This window comes from Hyla sarda, chromosome 3 (assembly GCF_029499605.1).
Source record: "Hyla sarda isolate aHylSar1 chromosome 3, aHylSar1.hap1, whole genome shotgun sequence".
Taxonomy (NCBI): domain Eukaryota; kingdom Metazoa; phylum Chordata; class Amphibia; order Anura; family Hylidae; genus Hyla; species Hyla sarda.
This window is the reverse complement of record NC_079191.1, coordinates 32,100,731-32,124,256: the sequence shown is the minus strand read 5'-3', so window position 1 is coordinate 32,124,256 and position 23,526 is coordinate 32,100,731. Positions and strand designations below refer to the sequence as shown.

Sequence of the window (23,526 nt, the reverse complement as noted above, 5' to 3'; positions counted from 1 at the left end):
GACTGGCCGCAAGATGACTGCCAATTATATTGGGCTGTGACATCACTGCGGTGACTGGCTGCTGATTGGCTGCATGCTGCATGTGATTCAGGGTCCTCCCACCTACCCACCTTCCCAGAGTTCCTTGCCCCATGTCCTCACATGTGCATCCACCATTTTATATGCCCTGGATCCTGGACCGCACTAAATGGAGTTTAATGAAGCGATTTGTGTAAATTGCAGTGATATTTGGATTCGTTGCGAGGCAAATTTTTCCTGAAATTCGTAACAAATTCTGATTCGACAGATTCGGTTCACTCATCCCTAATATTTACATTGAACAATAATAACATTAATTTAGGGAAATATATCACTCTGATATCATAACAAACACGTAATTATTTCAACAACAGTACTTTAGTTGGCCCAATACCTTGTGCTGCCAGGCTGCCCAAGACAGTCCAAAACCAAGGGACAGCCTCTGGTTCTGGGACACAACAGATATGCTTACAAGTCAACCAGTTTTTGCTTTGTTGCTAGTCCTAGTCCCTGAGAAGACAGAGAGGTCAGACTACCACATATTAGAGGTCCAGGGCTATAAATGACACATACTGAAGTTGTTGGGGAAGTAGAAACTTTACCTAAGCTGGCCATACAAGAACACTCATTTGGTCGACAGCTATCTCTCCCAATCTCCACATATCCACTAATTGCATATGTTCTCGCATAGGAGGGGATAAAGGCACTGCCCCTCTCTGAGAATGAAAGGATAGGACACTTAAAATCCAGCATGCCTGACCCTTCTTCCCCCAACATCTGCCTTTGGGGTAGAGCATTAGGAGACCACCATACATGCTACATAGTCCGTCAGTCCCACTGAAATCAACAGGTTCGGCCATCACTTGCCTAATGTTGTATGGCTGCTTTAGTGCCCACCAGTATCACACCATGCTCCTTTATATAGTATTACAAGAGTTCAGCTCTTTGGTTTCCACGTATTATATACCACTACTTCTTTTCTTGTAGATACAATAGCTCCTCAGGAAGCCGCAGTGCAGTCTATGTGAAGCCACACAGGATCCATATTGCAGTTCAGCCGGTGGGAGGGACGGCCGGAGCACCACTTCCTACACAACCTAAAGTCATCTTCTTGGATATAAAGGTGCAGTTCTCATTATTCTATAAGTTCATGTAATATCCTATTAATGTAGGTCTATCATTGTATTCTTTATTAGAAAAGATTTCTATGACATTTTACCTGATAAAGATGATCAATTGGGGGGGGGGGTCCAACCGGGGTTACTAGCACAGATGTGGCCATACACACATGGATGTTTATGCTAGTGTTGTTAGACAGTCAGGGCTGGCATCAGAATATTGGGTCCTCTTATACAGCTCAAGGCCTGGCAGGATGTCTGTATACTGCCCCGCTTCAGTGCTCCAACCACTCCGGTCCTGGGCCTATGGGCGATAGCAGTGAGTCCCAGGCCCGGAGAAGCACTGGTCGGAGGACCAATGGCAGCATGCTGTGCCTGTATTATTACCTTCCAGGCCAGCCCACACATCTGCGATGTCCCGAAGTGGAACACGCTTGTCCACCTGCCCTGTCTTCTCCCGCCCACCGCTCAGGTTTACAGGTTATGTGTGTTAAAATGTATTTTAATGCAAAGTAGTATATTTAATGTCTGTGTATTTTGTTGTTTCCAAGAAAGAGTTAATTTTGTCTGTGCAGGAGGATACACAGAGAACCACATGAGCACTTTGGCCAATCATGGCCTCCTGCCCTGCTCCCCCAGGTCTGTCTAGACGGGGAGAAGCTTGTCAGTTCAGTAGAGGAGAGTATGTGGAGATCCAGTCCAGACCTCTGGGTGGGACCTGTACCTCACCACATGAGGACAGGCCTAAGAGACCTAATTACTGCTACCATATTCATTCCTGAATGACATTACCCTTCTGCAGGATCCTGCCGACCAGGTTGTCCTTCAGTCAAGTCTGTCCTCGTCAATGGTGATGAGCGGAAGGGGCCATATTCAAATTCGCAATATTTCACAAATATATGGACGAATATTCGTCCTATGTTTGCGAAATTATTCGCTATGTTTGTTCCCTTTTTTTCATGCGAAAATTTTTAATGAAATTTGCATAGTGTGCATGCGCGTTTATATTTTTCACATAAAAGAAGGGAGGGATCAGTGTCCTCTGGAAGTGTCAATATTTGCGAATATGTGCATATTCGCATATACGAAATATTCATGCTCCAAACCAACTCACACAGTAAATAATATTGGAGCCTTCTTTGAACCACAAGCTGGAAGCAGGGAGGTATGGTCACTTGCTGTGATGTGTACTGTGAAGAATAAAAAAAAAGAATATTTGTCATTACGAATATATATTGCTATATTCTAAATATTCACGAATTTGCGAAGTGCCAATATTCATGGTAAAAATTTTGAATATGTGTGCTCAACACTACTTTTCAAGTTCAGAAAAAAGTCTGCTTTTGGGGAGAGGCGAGCTGACAGGCCCCATTAGCCAAAAGAGTGAAAGCCTCCGGCAGCTCCGGTCCATACAAATCCACCCTGGCGGTAATCCCTTAACACTGGATTCCACAAGTGAAGTGCAGAGTTTGTGATTGTCGGCTCCAAACTCAAGTTAAGCTTTTCTAAGTCAAGTCCCAATCAGCCAGTCTGTCTAAGGAGGACTAAAAGTCCTATAGTGCCAAGAAGCAATTGTGGTTCTCTGTTGCAGCCTTCAGCCAATATTGCACTAAAGTGAACTGTACAACATTGCAATTTCCTAAAGTAAAATTAAAAGTGGTTTCCCTAATCTTACATTTGTGGTATTTCCTACCCGTCACTTGGCACCAACAACCACTTATCCTTGTAGTGTGATGGTTAACACTTCTGGCATCACGAACTGTCGTCACAGTCACAACACCCATAGTCTACACAACACGCCACCCCTTAGTCACCACATATCTTCCTCACTGCAGCCTCCAGAAAGCCAAAGTGGCCACGGGCCCGTGACAAAATGACCAGGCCATTCCTGTGTCCTGGAAAAATCTTTCAAGACACAGGGATGTCCTGGTTATACTGGATGTGTTGGTGGGCGCAAGCGTTTTTGGTCGCTGCCTGTACCCCGATGGCGGCCCTGTAGGCAGTCCCTATCAACTAGACTGTCAGACATTTCTCAGCTGTGCCATTCAAATCTGGTTCAAATCTGATTTTTTTAATGCATTTCAGTAGAGAACCTATTCTAGGTCAAAGATACTTGTGGTGTCTTGAAGGAATGTGATGTCTATTTAAATGCTGTATTGATTCTATCCTGTGTTTCATTCATCAGGGAAATCGTATCGCAAATTTAGGACATTTCTCCAATCCCTGGAAAGTATCTGTCTACCTGAAGGACTCTTCAGGTGCTCCACTAAAAGGTATTGTATGTGAACTATATAGTCATATGGGATTTCTGGGATTGTAGATATACAGATATTTTTTAATGTTACTCAACAGCCCGACACTTTGTAAACTACCCTTCTTAACACTGCCTTCTTCTGAACCATTATAGGCATTGAGGCAGTGCAGTATAGTCCTTCAGGACGTAGCTTTGGGAATGTTATAGACTTTCTTTGTTTTTTTGTTTGGATCTAAATACATTTTTTTGCCCAATATATCAGAGGCCATAAATAAAACTGCAGGATTGAACTTTTTTTGTCCGAACAGAATCTAGCAAACTTTCTTGGTCTTTATACTAAACCAGTGGTGTATTTAGATTTTGTGCTACCCTAGGCATGAGTAAACTTATGCACCCCCCACGTAATATAAATTTGCCCGTCCCTACTTATTCATGACTTTTACTGTTTACGAATCACTACTTTCTTTGTAAACTCCACCTCTTCCTCTTTTCTCCCCACCTTGCGGGGGGGGGGGGGGGGGCTTGTTGGGTCGGGCTAGTCCGGGGGGTACCACTGTGCAGGGAAGCACTTCTCCAGGAGAGGGCAACCTCAACACATATAACTTAGTTGAATGGTCGCCTCACCCTTACACATCATCCTGGGGATCCAGGGCAAGTGTCCTGGATTTCCTGTTAGCAATTGAGTCCCAACATGGATTAAAATGGTCCAGTAGCCAAGACTGCCTTCATAAAAGACCACCCATGCCTCCCTTTTCCAACAGTAGATCAGAAAAGAAAAAAGTTTTGTCCTCACTGCCGCCCCCTGATAAAGTGTCGCCTTAGGCCTGGGCCTTGTTGGCCTAGTTATAAATTCACCACTGTACCAAACATTGAAGGTAAACATGCCTTACCTTGTTTTTGTACACATAACTTTTGGTAGAGACCCTCTAGAGCAAGGCCGACCCAGCATTCAGTACTTCTCCGTTCTTCCCATATGTATCGGTATCTCATTGTCTTTTACGATACAATTTCCAACACTAAATGAGTCCCGTGTAAGAGTTTCTTTTACATCCGCCTGTCATTTCCATTCCTTACACTTGCTACAATTACACCAGGATAATTGGTTAAGTATTCGAGGAGGAACCTGTAGAAGAAAAGCTAAATTTATCTTCTCTACAGAAAATTTTCCCCAAGGGAAGATTCTGGGAGTCTGTGTTTACTTTCACTACCTGCGAAAATAAAAAAGCATAAAAGAGAGAGAGATTTTTTTTGTTCTACTGCCGGAGCGAGTGCAGAGACGAAGCCTGAGCGAAGCATTAAAGCGCGTGAAGCAGAATAAGGCTCCTCGTGTACATACATCAAGAATATAGCGAGCGCATTATTTCTCATATCCGCGGTGCAACGCGCAGCTGTTGGCGTTCCTCACTTGGCATGAATTTTATGGTGACGAGCCCCCCCCCCCACCAACCGTATTATGACAAAGCTTTAAGAACAGCGAGTGGCATTTAAGGACAATTAGTTAACATGTAAACCATTCTCCAGAACAGAAGCCAAGAGACTTGATGAAGCGGAGTGAAGCCTTAAATTGACTTGCTTCTGTCTTAAATACTATCTTGCATCAAAAAGTCTTCATTAAGACTCTCACATAGATATAAAACCCCGAGATTTAGGAGCATGTGTTTGAGAAATCTGAAATGGTCTTTTGGGAAGAGCAGAACGTTCCTCCGGGGCTCATAAGCTCGGAATGACAATTTACTATGTATTTGAAATCAACAGTCTGATCTATAAAGCTCCCGCTATGGGTTGTTAAACGCTCGAGGTACTGGGGGCTGACTGTATGTAATGGCTGTCGGTGCACCGCTTACAAAAAACGATGCCACCGTTATGGGCGACTTGTCCTGAAAACAGGGAATAAGCACAGGAAAGAAGAAAAAAATCTGATTAATCAGCTTGCGCTTTAAATGAGGTTAAAGAGAAGTGGGGGAAGAGGCAGCGCTGTATCGGTATACACCATTATATAAATAATACTGTCTTCAAATTTAGAGGTGTCCATTGTGTGTTTCAAAATATAAGCCAGTTACAGAAGGTCCCAGTGGTTTTGTTTTATTTTCCTGCAGTGCCCCCACAGGGGATATAAAGTATTACACACTTCTATTGATATTGATCTATACATATAAACTCAAAGTATGTGTGTATACATGTGTATATATATGTTCTAGAATAACTTTGCAACAGCTGGAGATATTTCGATTTAACTTGGTAAACATCATTCTTATATGTCAAATAAACATATAGTAGAGTTTAGGGATGTCCCAATACCAACAAGCTCTGCAGGCCGAGTCAGACAGTTAAATCATACTTTACCATCATAGTTCCGGACGAATCATGCAAATCCTGATCATTTTCTGATCACATAATTAGTGGGCTGTGAAGATTGCCCAGGAGTTTTAAACATCCTGCTGCCGGACTAACCTTAAGGTAATGTATGATTTATCCGTAGGGGAGGAAGATGCAGAGAATAGTTAATGTGGGGGCATGGAGAGGGGATCGGACAGGCCAGGGAGAGAAGATTTAGGACAGACTAAGAGACGAGTGAGGGGGGAGAGAAGACATCAATGTGGGGCAGAAAGAGGGCATAGCAGCACTGCTGCAGTGAAAAGTGCAGGGAAGACAAGCAACCTATCACTACTGGGGCCTCAGAAGACTGGGAAAGCTGGGTGGCATGCAGTATGTGTGCCTCCCAGCTTTCCCAGTCTCCTGAAGAGATCCAATATAGCTGCTTTACCAGACAGATATTCTTTTAAGGAGAATTGGAATTCTGGGTGGCAGGCAGTTCACAATGCAGGACTTACAGTACTACTCCAGCTTTTTCTGTCTCCTGAAGAGATTATCTTTTTGGTGAAGCAGCCATATTGGAGACACGATGAGAAGTAGCAGATGTCACTTAGGGTCCAACCTCTGGAACCCGCCTATAATCTCCGCAGAGCTCCGGCCCCCTCCTTCAGAGATGGGCAGAAGTGAGTAGGCCATCACTCCTGCTTGTCTCTAAAGGTGGGGACCGGAGATCTCAGGAGTACGGTAATTGAGCTGTGAGAACTGGGTCCTGTGCAGGAGATTGCAGGGGGTCCCAGCTGTCAGACCCTCCTCAACCAGACACTTATCTTCTATCCTGTCGATGGGAATAAGTTGTGTTCCCTGAAGTACCCCTTTAATTCATTTTTGTCTTATATTTTACTGAGAGAGCCACATCTCTCCTCCACTTTACAACCCAATGTGTGGCTGTAAAACAACTGGCTGCAGCAGGAGCCTCTCCCCCCTCTTTTTTTTTGTACAGTAGGACAAAAAAGATAAATAAGCCTCTCCCCTTTGCTAAGCTCCTCCCCTGAGGTGTCCCTTTACCAAAAATGAACAAATGAGCAAGATATTAACCCCTGTGTTCTGTGGAGTTTGTTTCATTACCCTGCACATTTACTTACAGGGGGGAAAGTGCATATTCTAATACCATCTCCTGCCAATGAAGTATTACATGTGGTCACCTTAATATCTTTCATGTATGACTTGGTTGCACCAAGATGCCCAGGGCAGGAGACCCCTATTCTCCATAATGCCCATTTGCTCCTGCAGGGCCTATATAAGGAAGGTGATTAGGTGATGTGATACCTATTTAATGGGAGTATCAAGACCTATCAGCTTTTTGTTTATAGGTGAATTCCCCGACATGCTAGGAGTAGTAGTTATGCAACTGCTGGAGGCACACTGTTTGAGAAACAATGGCACAGTCCCTTAAATAATTGGTGGGGCAAGCTGTGTATAACAGGATTGCCCCCTGACTGGAAAGCAGTTAAGGGGTTAATGGTAGAACTGATAGTGGAGCACCCCTCCCCTACCTCTAATCTGCTTAGTAACCAGGGGTGGTAGGTCCCAAGGGTGGGGGTCAGGAGCACTCTATCAGGGTGCTGGGTTTTCCCCGGGTTTCATGGACTCCTCCCCTGGGTATTTATTGAGCTGTCTGCCTAACCTCCCCCTCTTTGCTGCCCTGGACCCAGGGTTTTGCCCTCCCTCCCTTTTTATTTATTTATCTTTTTGTCATGTTTGTATAAGTCACAGCTTGGCGGAAAGAAGATGGAGAAAGCGGGGTCAACCCGGGTTAGACCTGCATACAGGTCGGTGTGGCAGTACCTCTCGGGTTGGCAATAAGCCAACGTGCCTTGTTTACAGTTTTTGTTATTTATTATAGTTATATATTTATAAATAAAGCTGTGGCCGATTCCCACCCAAATATTTTAACTTTGGTTTCAGTTATTTTAAGTTAAGTACGGGTAATAGGGGAGGGTCAGTTACAGAAAACAGGAGGTAAGTGGGTCTCTACAGTCATAAAAGCACAGCTCAGACTTTTTTCTTTTATACCTGTCCTCCATTTATGATGTGGCTTTGTATTCAATAATTGCTACTAGAAGGTGTGAACACAGCATTAATGGAAGACAAAGACACAATGATGACCCCGACTGCGGGTCCTGTAACTGCGCTGTTCTTCAGTCGTCTCCCTTTACCGTTACAGGGGGCACCACGGTGCCGATAGAAGATGGATGGGGAAACTTTACAAACTTGGCCGTCTCAAGTTCTGGATCAAACTGGCACTTAATATTCAACGTTACATCACCGGCAGGTATTTATCTGCTCTCTCTTGTTACCATTCTCAGTGTCTTGCACCCGGTAATATCTTAGCCTTGTGGGCGCCTCCAGGATGAATATATTAATATATTTATTGTGTGAAAGCTCAACAGCAAACTAGTAGAAAAGAGGTTTCTTGATAAAAAAAAAATTATCTCATATTTTATTCCTTTGTTCTTTGTGCTGATAATTGTAAAATTATTTTAATTGAGTTTTACTATGTGATCTGAATATTGCATAAAATTAATAATGATAATGATATATATGAGATAGATGGATATGAGATAGATAGATATGAGAGGATAGATAGATAGATATGAGATAGATAGATAGATAGATAGATATGAGATAGATAGATAGATAGATATGAGATGATAGATAGATAGATATGAGATAGATAGATAGATATTAGATAGATAGATATGAGATAGATAGATAGATAGATAGATAGATATGAGATGATAGATAGATAGATAGATAGATATCCATAGGAAAAGAATGCAGCACACAAGAAGTCCAATAAAGTGCAGTATTTGTGTGAATAAAACACTTTTTCACCCTATTGGAGTGCTGTTGCCTTTTGGATACTTCTATATAGATAGTAGTGTTGAGCGTGAATATTAGCAATGTGAATATTTATCACGAATATCGCATATTTGCGAATTCGCGAATATTGAAAATATAGCGCTAAATATTCGCAATTATGAATATTCACATTTTTTTTTCAAAGTACACATCACAGTGATCATCCCTCCCTGCTTCCAGCTTGTGGTGTAAACAAGGCTCCAATACTGGCTACTGTGTCAGAATGGCGTGCGCTTAAGCAAATTTTCGCGCATATTGATCCCTCCCTTCTTTTAACTCTTTTATCACGAGATATTGTGCATGCGCATTTTATGGTGAATGCGCATGCTAATTTTATGGCACATAGTAAAAAAAAGGCCGTAAATATTGCAAATATGCGAATTTTGCGAATCTATGATGAATATTCCCATATATTCACGAAATATTGCAAATTCGAAAATGGCCTATGCCGCTCAACACTAGTAGATTCACAGATAGATATGAGATAGATATGAGATAGATAGATAGATATGAGATAGATAGATAGATATGAGATGATAGATAGATATGAGATAGATAGATAGATATGAGATAGATAGATAGATATGAGATAGATAGATAGATATGAGATGATAGATAGATTTGAGATAGATAGATAGATAGATAGATATGAGATAGATATATAATAGAATAGAAAAAAAAATAAAGCCCCTGTGCAAATAAATATGATGTCCTACCCTTTTTTTGTATACATCTCCTATGCAGAACCTATAGTCATACTGGTCTTCTTTTCTACTTTCTGTACATCTGTAGATAGATAGATAGATAGATATGAGATAGATAAATAGAATAGATAGATATGAGATAGATAGATATGAGATAGATAGATATGAGATAGATAGATAGATATGATATCGATAGATAGATAGATTGATATACATGCCTGGTTAACAGACAGTAATGTGCATCTTTGTCCATTTCTATTTATTTTATATTATTTTTATTTTTATTTTATTTTTATTTTATTTTATATTTTTTTTATATATTTTTTTATATATATTTTTTTTTATATATTTCTTTATATTTATTTAACTTTAATTTTCTTTCATTCTTAATTTTACTTTTACAATTATTCAATTTTCCTTATTTCACCTGTATTATTTATTTACTTATTTATTTATTCTTCATTTTCATTTCATTTATACTTCTTTATTTTTCTCTATTTCACTTATACTTTATTCTATTACTCCACACATTTTTTCTGTTGAATTTATCTTATTCCAATTTTTCTTATACCTGTTACTTCTAAGACTCTATTCTGACCTCTTTTGCGGCCATTGCGAACCGCACCTAGAGTCACATTGTTGGACATGCGCGCGGACACGTGACGCGGTGGAGGAGGATCATGTGACTTGGCGTGTCACGTGACCGCGCGCGCGGACGCCCATGCTGCATCGCTGGTTACACTGTATGCATGATCTGAATATAACATATAGGGTGAGTGCAACTGAACCATCCCGCCTCCCGTATTGCCATTAATTATGTAACACATGTTTGAACTTAATGATGCAATTACTGTATTATGATATTTTCGTCTGTAAAACGTGGCCTTTGTAAAGTTTTATTGTGTTTTTAACATACACGGTCCACTATGCACTTTATCATTATAGTGGTAGCTTTTACCCTATATCCTATTGCACTTTACATGGTATATACCTCTTAATTTTTTGATTAGTTACTTTATTGATTTGTTTGTGCATTTACATATATATAGCACCCATGTGATCACTGTTTGTTGCTTGAAAAAGGCTGCATTGGCAGCAGAAACGTTGCACTTTTTGTATTGATATGGAATAAACACCTTTTTTACACTCATAACCTTGAGTGCTGCAGCCTCTTCTTGGATGTGTTACCTACCTTGACCTAGGACCCTTTCACCGCTGCCTGCACCATCTACTATCCACTTGGGCGCTGCTCTACATTTTGTTTGCTAGATAGATAGATAGATAGATATGAGATGGATAGATAGATATGAGATAGATAGAAATGAGATAGATAGATATGAGATAGGTAGATAGATAGATATGAGATAGATAGATAGAAAGATATGAGATGGATAGATAGATATGAGAGAGATAGATAGATAAATAGATATTAGATAGATAGATAGTTAGATAGATAGATAGATAGATATGAGATAGATAGACATAATAGAATAGAAAATAAATTAAAGCACCTGTACAAATAAATATGATGTCCTACCCTTTTTTTGTATACATCTCCTATGCAGAACCTATAGTCATACTGGTCTTCTTTTCTACTTTCTGTACATCGATAGATAGATAGATAGATATAATAGAATAGAATAGAAATTAAAGCACCTGTACAAATAAATATGATGTCCTACCCTTTTTTTGTATACATCTCCTATGCAGAACATGTAGTCATACTGGTCTTCTTTTCTACTTTCTCTACATCTGTAGATAGATAGATAGATAGATAGATAGATAGGAGATAGATAGATAGATAGATAAGAGATAGATAGATAGATATGACATAGATAGATAGATATGAGATAGATAGATAGATAGATAGATAGAAAGATAATGAGATAGATAGATAGATAGATATAATAGAATAGAAATTAAAGCACCTGTACAAATAAATATGATGTCCTACCCTTTTTTTGTATACATCTCCTATGCAGAACCTATAGTCATACCGCTCTTCTTTTCTACTTTCTGTACATCAGTCAGAAAAAAGAGCAAACAATTGCATTTTTACATGGCTGCAGCATTGGACTACACAGAGCTTTTGTTTGTAGCCTGTGTGACCATGGTGATACATAGATCTGCATGGGGTATACATTTATTTTATTCATTTATTGTAGATGCAGTAAAGCAATGTAAACAAAAACCTGTGTATTATACTTGTGTACTCTACCAGTGGTCTCCAAACTGCGGCCCCCCCAGATGATGCAGAACTACAACTCCCAACATGCCCGGACAGCCGTCTGCTGTCCGGGCGTGCTGGGAGTTGTAGTTTTGCAACATGTGGAGGGCTGTAGCTTGGAGACCACTGTTCCCTACATACAGTAGCTTGTTGGATCCTCCCTTGGCCCAATGCGCCCACCTTTGTCATAGAAAAGACATAATTTATAGACAAGTCACACAACACACAACTCAGGAAGCAGAAGTCTATCTCCAGCTCTTGCCGTTACGTCGCAGTCCATATACAGTACAGACATGTGTACGCCAAGCTAAAATGCATGCAAATCCGCACAGACATCCTATAAATTGAGTTTTGGAAGTTACAATAACACGTATAAGCCTGTTATGGCCGCTGTTATTTTCTGCTTGTCTCCCCGCAAACAGCCGCGGCTTCCCTGGCTTTGATATTGTTGTATAACTAATTGTGTCTCTTGCGATACTGTACATCTCCTAGCTGGTAGTCCCCCTTCACGTAAAGAAAAGAGCCAGCCGCCCTCTGAAGCCCGGCACATGAGTCTAATTTTCCAATTATGTTCGTGTTACTTTGAAAACTGGTTTATTTCAACAAGTTCAATTTTACGGCTTCCTTACCAAATTATAGAGTGCCGGGGTCCAGAGTGTGCCGGGGAGTTTTTCTTGTAAAAGTGTAACATGCTATAAACAATGCTCGTAAATTCCACAGTTTTCCTCTTTATTAACATCCTTTTTCCTGATGATAAAACAGTTAAGTCGCCAGGGCTTCTTTTGCCCCGGAGGGGGTGTGAAAATTAAGATTTAGGGGTCCTGAACAGAAGCCACAATAGGAAGGTGTCTGCAGAGCTTTCAAACTGCCAGACATGGTTTTATGGCCGCTGTAAATATTATCAGCTCCTACAAAGCCCAGAGCCTCTTCGGTGATGTACGTGCCGAAATGCAACGCAACTGTCGTGATGGATTCCAGGTATGGTAGTCTGAGAAGGACAGAAGCCGAAGAGAAGGTTTGTGGGCTAAAAAGTCTTTGCGATTTGTCGAAGTTGTTCGGATATTTTAGACTTGGCTTGGAGTAACATAAAATTAAGGCAAGGGCTAAATGCCAACTTTGGTCACCTTACATCAAGTCTATAGCAACTGTAAATATTGTCAGCTCTTACAAAGCCCAGAGCCTCTTCGGTGATGTACAAGCCGAAATGCAACACAACCATCGTGATGGATTCCAGGTATGGTCGTCTGAAGAAGACAGAAGCAGAAGAGAAGATTTGTAGCCAAAAAAAAAAAAGTGTTCAGGATTTGTCAAAGTCGTACGATTAGTTAAGACTTGCCTTGGAGTAGCATAAAATTAAGGAAAGGGCTACATGCCAACTTTGGTCACATTACATCAAGTCTAAGGCAACTGTAAATATTATTAGCTCTTACAAAGTCCAGAGCCTCTTTTGTGATGTACAAGCTGAAATGCAACACAACCGTCGTGATGGATTCCAGGTATGGTCGTCTGAAGAAGACAGAAGCAGAAGAGAAGGTTTGTGACCAAGAAAAAAAAGTGTTCGGGATTTGCCAAAGTCTTTCGACTATGTTAGACTTGGCTGGAAGTAGTGTAAAATTAAAATATGGCAAGGGCAATATGTCAACTTTGGTCGTATTACATCAAGTCTAAGGCAACTGAAAATATTATAAACTCTTACACAGCCCAGAGCTTCTTCGGTGATGTACGTGCCGAAATGCAACGCAACTGTCGTAATGGATTCCAGGTATGTCACCTGAAGAGGACAGAAGCAGAAGAGAAGGTTTGTGGCCTTAAAAGCGTTTGTGATTTGTCGAAGTCGTTCGACTATTTTAGACTTGGCTTGGAGTAGCATAAAATTAAGGCAAGGGCTACACGACAACTTTGGTCCCATTAAATCAAGTCTAAGGCAACTGTAAATATTATCAGCTCTTACAAAGTCCATAGCCTCCTTGGTGATGTACAAGCCGAAATGCAACACAACCGTCATGATGGATTCCAGGCATGGTCATCTGAGAAGGACAGAAGCAGAATAGAAGGTTTGTGGCCTAAATAGTGTTCGTGATTTGTCGAAGTTGTTCGACTATTTTATACTTGGCTTGGTGTAGCGTAAAATTAAGGCAAGGGCTACATGCCAACTCTGGTCACGTTACATTAAGTCTGAGGCAACTGTAAATATTATCAGCTCTTACAAAGCCCAGAGCCTCTTCAGTGATGTATGTGCCGAAATGCAATGCAACCGTCGTGATGGGTTTGAAATATGGTCGTCTGAGGAGCAAAGAAGCCAAAGAGAAGGTTTGTGGCCAAAAAAAGTGTTCATTTTAGTGACTTTTTTAGACTTGGCTGTAAACAGTGTAAAATTAAGGCAAGGGCTACACGCCAACTTTGGTCATGTTACATCAAGTATAGAGCAACCGTCAGACATGGTTTTATGGTAGTTGTGAATATTATCAGCTTCTACAATCAGCTTCTGTGATTTACATGTGGAAATGCAACACAACTATAGTGATGGATTCCAGGTATGGTCACCTGAAGAGGACAGAAGCAAAAGAAAAGGTTTGTGGCCTAAAAAGTGTTTGGGATTTGTCAAAGTCGTTTGACTTTTTTAGACTTGGTTTGGAGTAGCATAAAATTAAGGCAAGAGCTGCACGACAATTTTTGGTCATGTTACATCAAGTCTAAGGCAACTGCCAGACATTGTTTTATGGCCGCTGTAAATATAATTAGCTTCTACAAAGCCCAGAGCCTCTCAGTGATTTACGTGCCGAAATGCAACACATCCGTTGTGATGGATTCCAGGTATGGTCGTCTGCGGAGGACAGAGAAGGCCAAAGAGAAAGTTTGTGGCCAAAATTTTTTGGGGATTTGTAGAAAACTTGCATTGGAATTGTTCGACTATTTTAGACTATTTAGTTGTAAAATTGAGGCAATGGCTACATGCCAATTTTGGTCTGTTACAGCAAAGCTCTTAATATTCAGCTTAATTATCAGCTCTTAATATTATCAGCTCTTTGTAGAACCTCTTCAGTTATGTACATCCTGAAATGTAACCCAAATAGTCATGATGGATTCAAGGTATGGTAGTCTGAGGAGGACAGAAGCTGAAGAGAAGGTTTGTGGACAAAAAAAAAGTGTTTGTGATTTGTCAAAGTCATTTTACTCTTTAAGACTTGGCTGGGAATAGCGTAAAATTAAGGCAAGGGCTACATGCCAACTTTGGTCACGTTATATCAAGTCTAAGACAAGTTGCACAACCAAAACATTTTCTCAATTTGTTTGCACTTTTTGTTTTTGTAAGAGCCCAGGTACGTGCACTATTACCTAAGTGCATAGAAAGTACACTAGGATGGAGTTGTCCTAAAGAAGAGGGGCCCACAAAAACCTTCCCTTTCCTTCTGGGTGAAAAGGCATTTGCAATGTCCAGGATTGATGCACCCCTTATGGGCAACCAAAACCGCTCCCGGCATTTACCTGGGCTCGCCCCAATATCAACTTGGGAGCACAAACCATTTGGAATCTCTGTAAAACAGAGATCAAGAGTTGCAGGGAGGGGGGGAACCCTATGGTAACACACAACTGGTCTAGACATCCAGGAACGACACCCAAAAGGGCATTGCACTTTGGAACATCCATGAGTGTCCATCACACTTAAAACGTGGACACACAGGGATATAAATATATAAAGTATAAATAGATAAGCTTCATATAAGAAGTAGCACGGCACTGCGGTATTGGTGGAAATAAACGTGTTGGATTTGCGTTGGTGTAGCTAGATGCTGCTGGTGGTGCTCTGACACAATGAGATATTCATATATTCCAAGAGAAGAGAAAGAAATCGGCAACTCACCATTCAGCTGGTATGTTCTTTTATTGAGGCATACTCACATGAATATAACAAAGGGAGAGGGTAGTGGGGGGATAGTGATATGCGACCGAGCTCCTGTTTCGCACACTAAGTGTGCTTCCTCCGGCCATGTCTATTCCTATCTGTGCTCCATATATATACACAGGTGAGTGCAATGATCATCCAATCACGTCTTCGGATCACAGTCATGTGTCCGACTGACGTGAATAGTGTGAAGGTGTGCTCTGACTAAAAACATGCTGATAGTTCAGTCCTATCGTTTAACCCTATGTTGCCTGTTGCGTGCGTCTTTAGTATCCATAGAGTTTCTGCACGCAATAGTTTTTGGTCGGTGCGCTCAAATTTACTTGATTTTACTCGCTCCAAACCCAAAAACCGCAGGACTTCTGCATTATTACCATGGGTTTCTTTTACGTGGGCTTGCAGACGTGATGCGCCTGGTCTCCCAGTACGTATTGCGTACATATGTTCTCTAATACGTATCTGGAGTTGGCGTTTTGTCTGCCCTATGTAAAAGAAATCGCAGGGACATAGGATAGCATAAATAACATTTTTGGTGCGACAGGTAATGAGGTCCTGTATTGTGTGTTGTACGGGTCCCAATCTTATATGTTTAGTTTCATGGCTATATTTGCATTGATTGCAATTTTTGCATTTATAATTACCTTTTGGTGTAATTTCATTTAGCCATGTCTTTTCTGATGGTTTTTTACTGTTTGTTCTGCCTTTATTAATAGTGTCTCCTATAGTGATGTTTCTTTTGTATGTTATACGGGGTTTTTGTTTAGCTATCTCTTTCAGATCTTCATCTGCCTCGATCAGAAACCAGTTTTTTCTGATTGCTCTTTCCACTGTGGAGTTCATTGGTGAGTTTTGGAATGCAAAAGTGAATCTTTCCTTTGTTACTATTTCTTTGTTTTGTGATTTTTTATCTTTTAGTAACTCTGCTCTATTTAGATTATCTGCTTTCTCTCTGCCTTTTTTAATGATATATTCTGGGTAGGCACGCTGTCTAAACCTGTTCTCTAATTCCTCTGCTTTCTTTTTAAAGGTGGTCTCATCACTATTATTACGTTTTAATCTGACAAATTGTCCATAGGGGATGTTATGTTTGACACTATGCTTATGTGAGCTGTTAAAGTGTAGCAGTGTATTCTTAGCTACAGGTTTTCTATAGCTTTCTGTAACTATAGTTCCATCCTTATTTATCAATTTCAAATCTAGAAATTCTAAACAATTTCCTCCATAGAGGCTGGTGAATTGCATGTTCACTGTGTTGTTATTTAGATAAGCGACAAATTGATTAAACTCTATTTCTGTCCCATGCCATGTAATTATGATGTCATCCACATATCTGTGGTATGATTTAATATGATGGAGAAATGGATTATCATTACTGTACACATATGTATTTTCAAAGATTCCCAGAAACAAGTTGGCATAAGTACAGGAGACCGGGGTGCCCATCGGGGTCCCGGTCTCCTGCTTGTACCACTGTTCCCCTGATAGGAATGTGTTGTTATTGAGAATAAGCGCTAAGCCTTCTGCAATGAACTCTATTATACTTTCTGACACTCCTGCCAGCTTTAATATTTCTCTGATAGCCTGTATACCCGCATTATGTGGGATACGGGTATACAGGCTAGTAACATCTATGGAGCATAGCTTGTAATCTTTTTCTATATGCATGCTGTTAAGGATCTGCAACAAATGTTTAGTGTCTTTTATGTGTGACAATAAAGATCCCTGTAAGGGATTAAGCATCCAGTCGAGGTACTGGGACAGGAACTCCGTCGCTGAGCCGATCCCGGCAACTATTGGCCTTCCTGGGGGTCGGCTCAGCGACTAAATAGATAAGCACTGTGTGATACAGCCCGGACATTCTTGTAGTGACCAGTAGCCAGAAGGCCAGAAAACTAGACGTGAGTGCCCAAATAGGGTGAAAGTGAAGTGCATGTGCCATCTCTCAGTGAAATTCCATTCTCAGTGAGTTCTAGTGTCGCTGGGTCACCACGCCTGGCTGCTTCTGCACATCAGCTCTCTCCCTGCCCACACCTAATAACCAGATCCGGATGCTCAGCTCGCCCCGAGGTGGCCATTGGGCTAGCCTCTGTGCACCTGAAGCTTCTACTCTGTGTGAAGATCTATTATGTCTCAGTAGTCTCACAACAAACCACTGGCGAGAATAGATATTACACGTGAGCTTGTCTTCGCATGACATCACATCTATGTTTGCAAAGTCATGCTCCAAAAAATAAAGGGAACACTGAGATATCACATCCTAGATCTGAATGAATGAACTAATCGGATTAAATACTTTTGTCTTTACATAGTTGAATGTGCATACAACAAAATCACACAAAAATTATCAATGGAAATCAAATTTATCAACACATGGAGGTCTTGATATGGAGTCACACTCACAATCAAAGTGGAAAACCGCACTACAGGCTGATCCAACTTTGATGTAATGTTCTTAAAGCAAGTCAAAATGAGGCTCAGTAGTGTGTGTGGCCTCCAAGTGCCCGTATGACCTCCCTACAATGCCTGGGCATGCTCCAGATGAGGTGGCCTGGACTAAACCATCCACCAACTCCTGGACAGTCTGGTGCAGCGTGGCATTGGTGGATGGAGCAAGATATGATGTCCCAGATGTGCTCAATGGGATTCAGATCTGGGGAACGGGCGAGCCAGTCCATAGCATCAATCCCTTCCTCTTGCAGGAACTGCTGGCACACTTCCAGGTCTAGCATTGTCTTGCATTAGGAGGAACCCAGGGCCAACCGCACCAGCATATGGTCTCTCAAGGGGTCTAAGGATCTCATCTCGGTATCTAATGGCAGTCAGGCTACCTATGGCAAGCACATGGAGTGCTGTGCGGCCCCCCAAAGAAATGCCACCCCAAACCATTACTGACCCACCATGCTGGAGGATGTTGCAGGCAGCAGAACGTTCTCCACGGCATCTCCAGACTCTTTCACGTCTGTCATATGTGTTCAGTGTGAACCTGCTTTCATCTGTGAAGAGCACAGGGCACCAGTGGCGAATTTGCCAATCTTGGTGTTCTCTGGTGAGTGCCAAACATCCTGCACAGTGTTGGGGTGTAAGCACAACCCCCACCTGTGGACGTTGGGCCCTCATACCACCCTCATGCCACTCTCTGGCAGTGCTCCTCCTGCTTGTCCTTGCACAAAGGTGGAGGTAGCAGTCCTGCTGCTGGGTTGTTGCCCTCATACAGCCTCCCTCATGTCTCCTGATGTACTGGCCTGTCTCCTGGTAGAGCCTCCATGCTCTGGACACTACGCTGATAGACACAACAAACCTTCTTGCCACAGCTTGCATTGACGTGCCATCCTGGATGAGCTGCACTATCTGAGCCACTTGTGTGGGTTGTAGACTCCGTCTCATGGTACCACTAGAGTGAAAACACCGCCAGCATTCAAAAATGATCAAAACATCAGCCAGGAAGCATAGGAACTACAGCATGTGAAATTGATTGTCAATCAGTGTTGCTTCCTGAGTGGACAGTGTGATTTCACAGAAGTGTCATTGACTTGGAGTTATATTGTGTTGTTTAAGTGTTCCCTTTATTTTTTTGAGCAGTGTATATTAAGATAAGTATGGAGAACCTGAGCCCACTTTGATCCTGGCTATTAGACCCCTATTTTTGTGCAAATAAATTTACAGTAGGGGTGCAGTCACATTACGGAATCTCCACCCATAAACATTTTGGGCGGTGATTCCTTCTGCAGCATGTGCTGCCCAAATCCATCACGCTAGGACCTACCACCATCACCAGTGACGGCAGTGGAATCCATGCGGAATTCCATTGAATGAATTAACTTGTTGTCAATTCACACCAATGTTTTCTTCATGCAGTGGAATTAAATCCAGCTCAGAAATTCTGTAGTGTGAATGGTCCCTAATAGGGCAGCCTGTACATTTATTAAGAGCTTTATTCAAAGTGAGAGGAAACTTCTGTACTGGTGACCTAAGCATGGGCGGAGCCTCATAATGAATATTCATGAGCAGCATTCATGGATAAGATATACAGATAACACTTAGAAGGATCAGAATGTAAATTATATCTTGGATCTTTGTTAAAAAAAAATAAAAAATTAAAAAAAGATGGCCCAGGGGTCATCAGTAAGCTGTTTTAGCTTATATTGAGGAAATCCATCTAGTTATATAGCAGTATTGGTGTAGGGCAGATATCATGATCGAGAATTTGAGCCCAAAGTCTCGGGCTTCTACCCACAGTATTATGACTCCATTCCTCTCCCATTCTGTGTGGGTGTAGAGATGTGACAGCCATTTAACCTTCTGGATGATGTGATTTTGTATTTTGTATGTGTCACGATGCCGGCTGGCAGGTAGTGGATCCTCTGTGCCAGAGAGGGATTGGCGTGGACCGTGCTAGTGGATCGGTTCTAAGTCACTACTGGTTTTCACCAGAGCCCGCCGCAAAGCGGGATGGTCTTGCTGCGGCGGTAGTGACCAGGTCGTATCCACTAGCAACGGCTCACCTCTCTGGCTGCTGAAGATAGGCGCGGTACAAGGGAGTAGACAGAAGCAAGGTCGGACGTAGCAGAAGGTCGGGGCAGGCAGCAAGGATCGTAGTCAGGGGCAACGGCAGGAGGTCTGGAACACAGGCTAGGAACACACAAGGAAACGCTTTCACTGGCACGATGGCAACAAGATCCGGCAAGGGAGTGCAGGGGAAGTGAGGTGATATAGGGAAGTGCACAGGTGATCAGACTAATTGGAACCACTGCGCCAATCAGCGGCGCAGTGGCCCTTTAAATCGCAAAGACCCGGCGCGCGCGCGCCCTAAGGAGCGGGGCCGCGCGCGCCGGGACAGGACCGACGGAGAGCGAGTCAGGTACGGGAGCCGGGGTGCGCATCGCGAGCGGGCGCTACCCGCATCGCGAATCGCATCCCGGCCGGAGGCAGTATCGCAGCGCCCCGGGTCAGTGGATCTGACCGGAGCGCTGCAGTGAGGAGAGTGTAGCGAGCGCTCCGGGGAGGAGCGGGGAGCCGGAGCGCTCGGCGTAACAGTACCCCCCCCCTTGGGTCTCCCCCTCTTCTTAGAGCCTGAGAACCTGAGGAGCAGACTTTTGTCTAGGATATTGTCCTCAGGTTCCCAGGATCTCTCTTCTGGACCACAACCCTCCCAATCCACCAAAAAAAAGGTTTTCCCTCTGACCTTTTTTGATGCCAGGATCTCTTTGACGGAGAAGATGTCCGAGGAGCCGGAAACAGGAGTGGGAGGAACAGATTTGGGAGAGAAACGGTTGATGATGAGTGGTTTAAGAAGAGAAACGTGAAAGGCATTAGGAATACGAAGAGAAGGAGGAAGAAGAAGTTTGTAAGAGACAGGATTAATCTGGCACAAAATTTTGAAAGGACCAAGATAGCGTGGTCCCAACTTGTAGCTAGGGACACGGAAGCGGACATATTTAGCGGAGAGCCATACCTTGTCTCCAGGGGAAAAAATGGGAGGAGCTCTTCTTTTCTTATCCGCGAACTTCTTCATGCGTGATGAAGCCTGTAAGAGAGAATTTTGGGTCTCTCTCCATATGATGGAAAGGTCACGAGAAATTTCATCCACAGCGGGCAGACCAGAGGGCAAGGGGGTAGGGAGGGGGGGAAGAGGGTGACGGCCGTACACCACGAAAAATGGGGATTTGGAGGAAGATTCAGAGACTCTGAAGTTATACGAGAATTCGGCCCATGGAAGGAGATCTGCCCAGTCATCCTGGCGGGAGGAAACAAAATGTCGTAAATAATCACCCAAGACCTGGTTAATTCTTTCTACTTGTCCATTGGATTGGGGATGATATGAAGAAGAAAAATTTAATTTAATCTTGAGTTGTTTACAGAGAGCCCTCCAGAATTTAGACACGAATTGGACGCCTCTATCCGAGACGATCTGCGTAGGCAACCCGTGAAGACGAAAAATGTGTACAAAAAATTGTTTAGCCAACTGAGGCGCTGAAGGAAGACCAGGAAGAGGGATGAAATGTGCCATTTTGGAGAATCGATCAACGACCACCCAAATAACAGTGTTGCCACGGGAAGGGGGTAAATCAGTAATAAAATCCATACCAATCAGAGACCAAGGCTGTTCGGGGACAGGCAGGGGATGAAGAAAACCAGCGGGCTTCTGGCGAGGAGTCTTATCCCGGGCACAGATAGTGCAGGCTCGCACAAAGTCCACAACATCCGTCTCCAAAGTCGGCCACCAATAGAAGCGGGAGATGAGTTGCACAGATTTCTTGATGCCCACATGACCTGCGAGATGGGAGGAGTGACCCCATTTGAGGATTCCGAGGCGTTGGCGTGGAGAAACAAAGGTCTTTCCTGGAGGAGTTTGCCTGATGGTGGCTGGAGAAGTGGAAATCAGGCAGTCAGGAGGAATGATGTGTTGCGGAGAGAGTTCAACTTCCGAAGCATCCGAGGAACGAGAGAGAGCATCGGCCCTAATGTTCTTATCGGCAGGCCGAAAGTGAATTTCAAAATTAAATCGGGCAAAGAACAGAGACCACCGGGCCTGGCGAGGATTCAGCCGTTGGGCAGACTGGAGGTAGGAGAGGTTCTTGTGATCGGTGTAAATAATAACTGGAAATCTTGATCCCTCCAGCAGATGCCTCCATTCCTCAAGTGCTAATTTGATGGCTAGAAGCTCTCGATCCCCGATGGAGTAGTTCCTCTCCGCGGGAGAGAAGGTCCTAGAAAAAAAACCACAAGTGACAGCATGCCCGGAAGAATTTTTTTGTAGAAGAACAGCTCCAGCTCCCACTGAGGAGGCATCAACCTCCAATAGGAAGGGTTTGGAAGGGTCAGGTCTGGAGAGCACGGGAGCCAAAGAAAAGGCAGACTTGAGTCGTTTAAAGGCGTCTTCTGCTTGAGGAGGCCAAGACTTGGGATCGGCATTTTTTTTGGTTAAAGCCACGATAGGGGCCACAACGGTAGAAAAATGTGGAATAAATTGCCTGTAATAATTGGCGAACCCCAAAAAGCGTTGGATAGCACGGAGTCCGGAGGGGCGTGGCCAATCTAAGACGGCAGAGAGTTTGTCTGGATCCATTTGTAGTCCCTGGCCAGAGACCAAGTATCCTAGAAAAGGAAGAGATTGGCATTCAAACAGACATTTCTCAATTTTGGCATAGAGTTGATTGTCACGAAGTCTCTGAAGAACCATGCGGACATGCTGGCGGTGTTCTTCTAGATTGGCAGAAAAAATCAGGATATCGTCCAGATATACAACAACACAGGAGTATAAAAGATCACGAAAAATTTCATTAACAAAGTCTTGGAAGACGGCAGGGGCGTTGCACAGGCCAAAGGGCATGACCAGATACTCAAAGTGTCCATCTCTGGTGTTAAATGCCGTTTTCCATTCATCCCCCTCTCTGATGCAGATGAGATTATAAGCACCTCTTAAGTCCAGTTTAGTAAAGATGTGGGCACCTTGGAGGCGATCAAAGAGTTCAGAGATGAGGGGTAGGGGGTAGCGGTTCTTAACCGTGATTTTATTAAGACCGCGGTAGTCAATGCAAGGACGTAGGGAGCCATCTTTTTTGGACACAAAGAAAAATCCGGCTCCGGCAGGAGAGGAGGATTTACGGATAAAGCCCTTTTTCAAATTTTCCTGGACGTATTCAGACATGGCAAGAGTCTCTGGGGCGGACAGAGGATAAATTCTGCCCCGGGGTGGAGTAGTGCCCGGGAGGAGGTCGATAGGACAATCATAAGGCCTGTGAGGAGGTAGAGTCTCAGCTTGTTTTTTGCAAAAAACATCCGCAAAGTCCATATAGGCCTTAGGGAGACCGGTTACTGGAGGAACCACAGAGTCACGGCAAGGGTTACTGGGAACCGGTTTTAGACAGTCCTTGGAACAAGAGGGCCCCCAACTCTTGATCTCCCCAGTGGACCAATCCAGGGTTGGAGAATGAAGTTGAAGCCAGGGAAGTCCAAGGAGAATTTCCGAAGTGCAATTGGGGAGGACCAAAAGTTCAATCCTCTCGTGATGAGATCCGATGCTCATTAGAAGGGGCTCCGTGCGGAAACGTATGGTACAGTCCAAT

At 43.0% G+C, this 23,526-nt stretch overlaps 1 protein-coding gene and 1 long non-coding RNA gene across 5 annotated transcripts in view; one reads left to right on the top strand and one right to left on the bottom strand.

The window, feature by feature from the left end:
- Positions 1-23,526, top strand: part of PKHD1 (PKHD1 ciliary IPT domain containing fibrocystin/polyductin) — a 707,308-nt gene that overhangs the window by 661,918 nt on the left and 21,864 nt on the right. For all 4 annotated transcript variants that reach the window (XM_056564010.1, XM_056564009.1, XM_056564011.1 and 1 more), the window contains 3 exons: positions 1,006-1,141; positions 3,322-3,409; positions 7,928-8,035. In XM_056564010.1, the coding sequence (XP_056419985.1) occupies positions 1,006-1,141; positions 3,322-3,409; positions 7,928-8,035 (332 nt within the window). The remainder of the gene's footprint in view (positions 1-1,005; positions 1,142-3,321; positions 3,410-7,927; positions 8,036-23,526) is intronic.
- On the bottom strand, positions 2,139-10,595 carry LOC130361248 (uncharacterized). Its single transcript, XR_008890921.1, has 4 exons — positions 10,522-10,595; positions 9,342-9,411; positions 4,281-4,513; positions 2,139-2,326 (listed from the first exon to the last, which is right to left on the bottom strand). It is a non-coding gene; the product is annotated as an uncharacterized LOC130361248 (long non-coding RNA).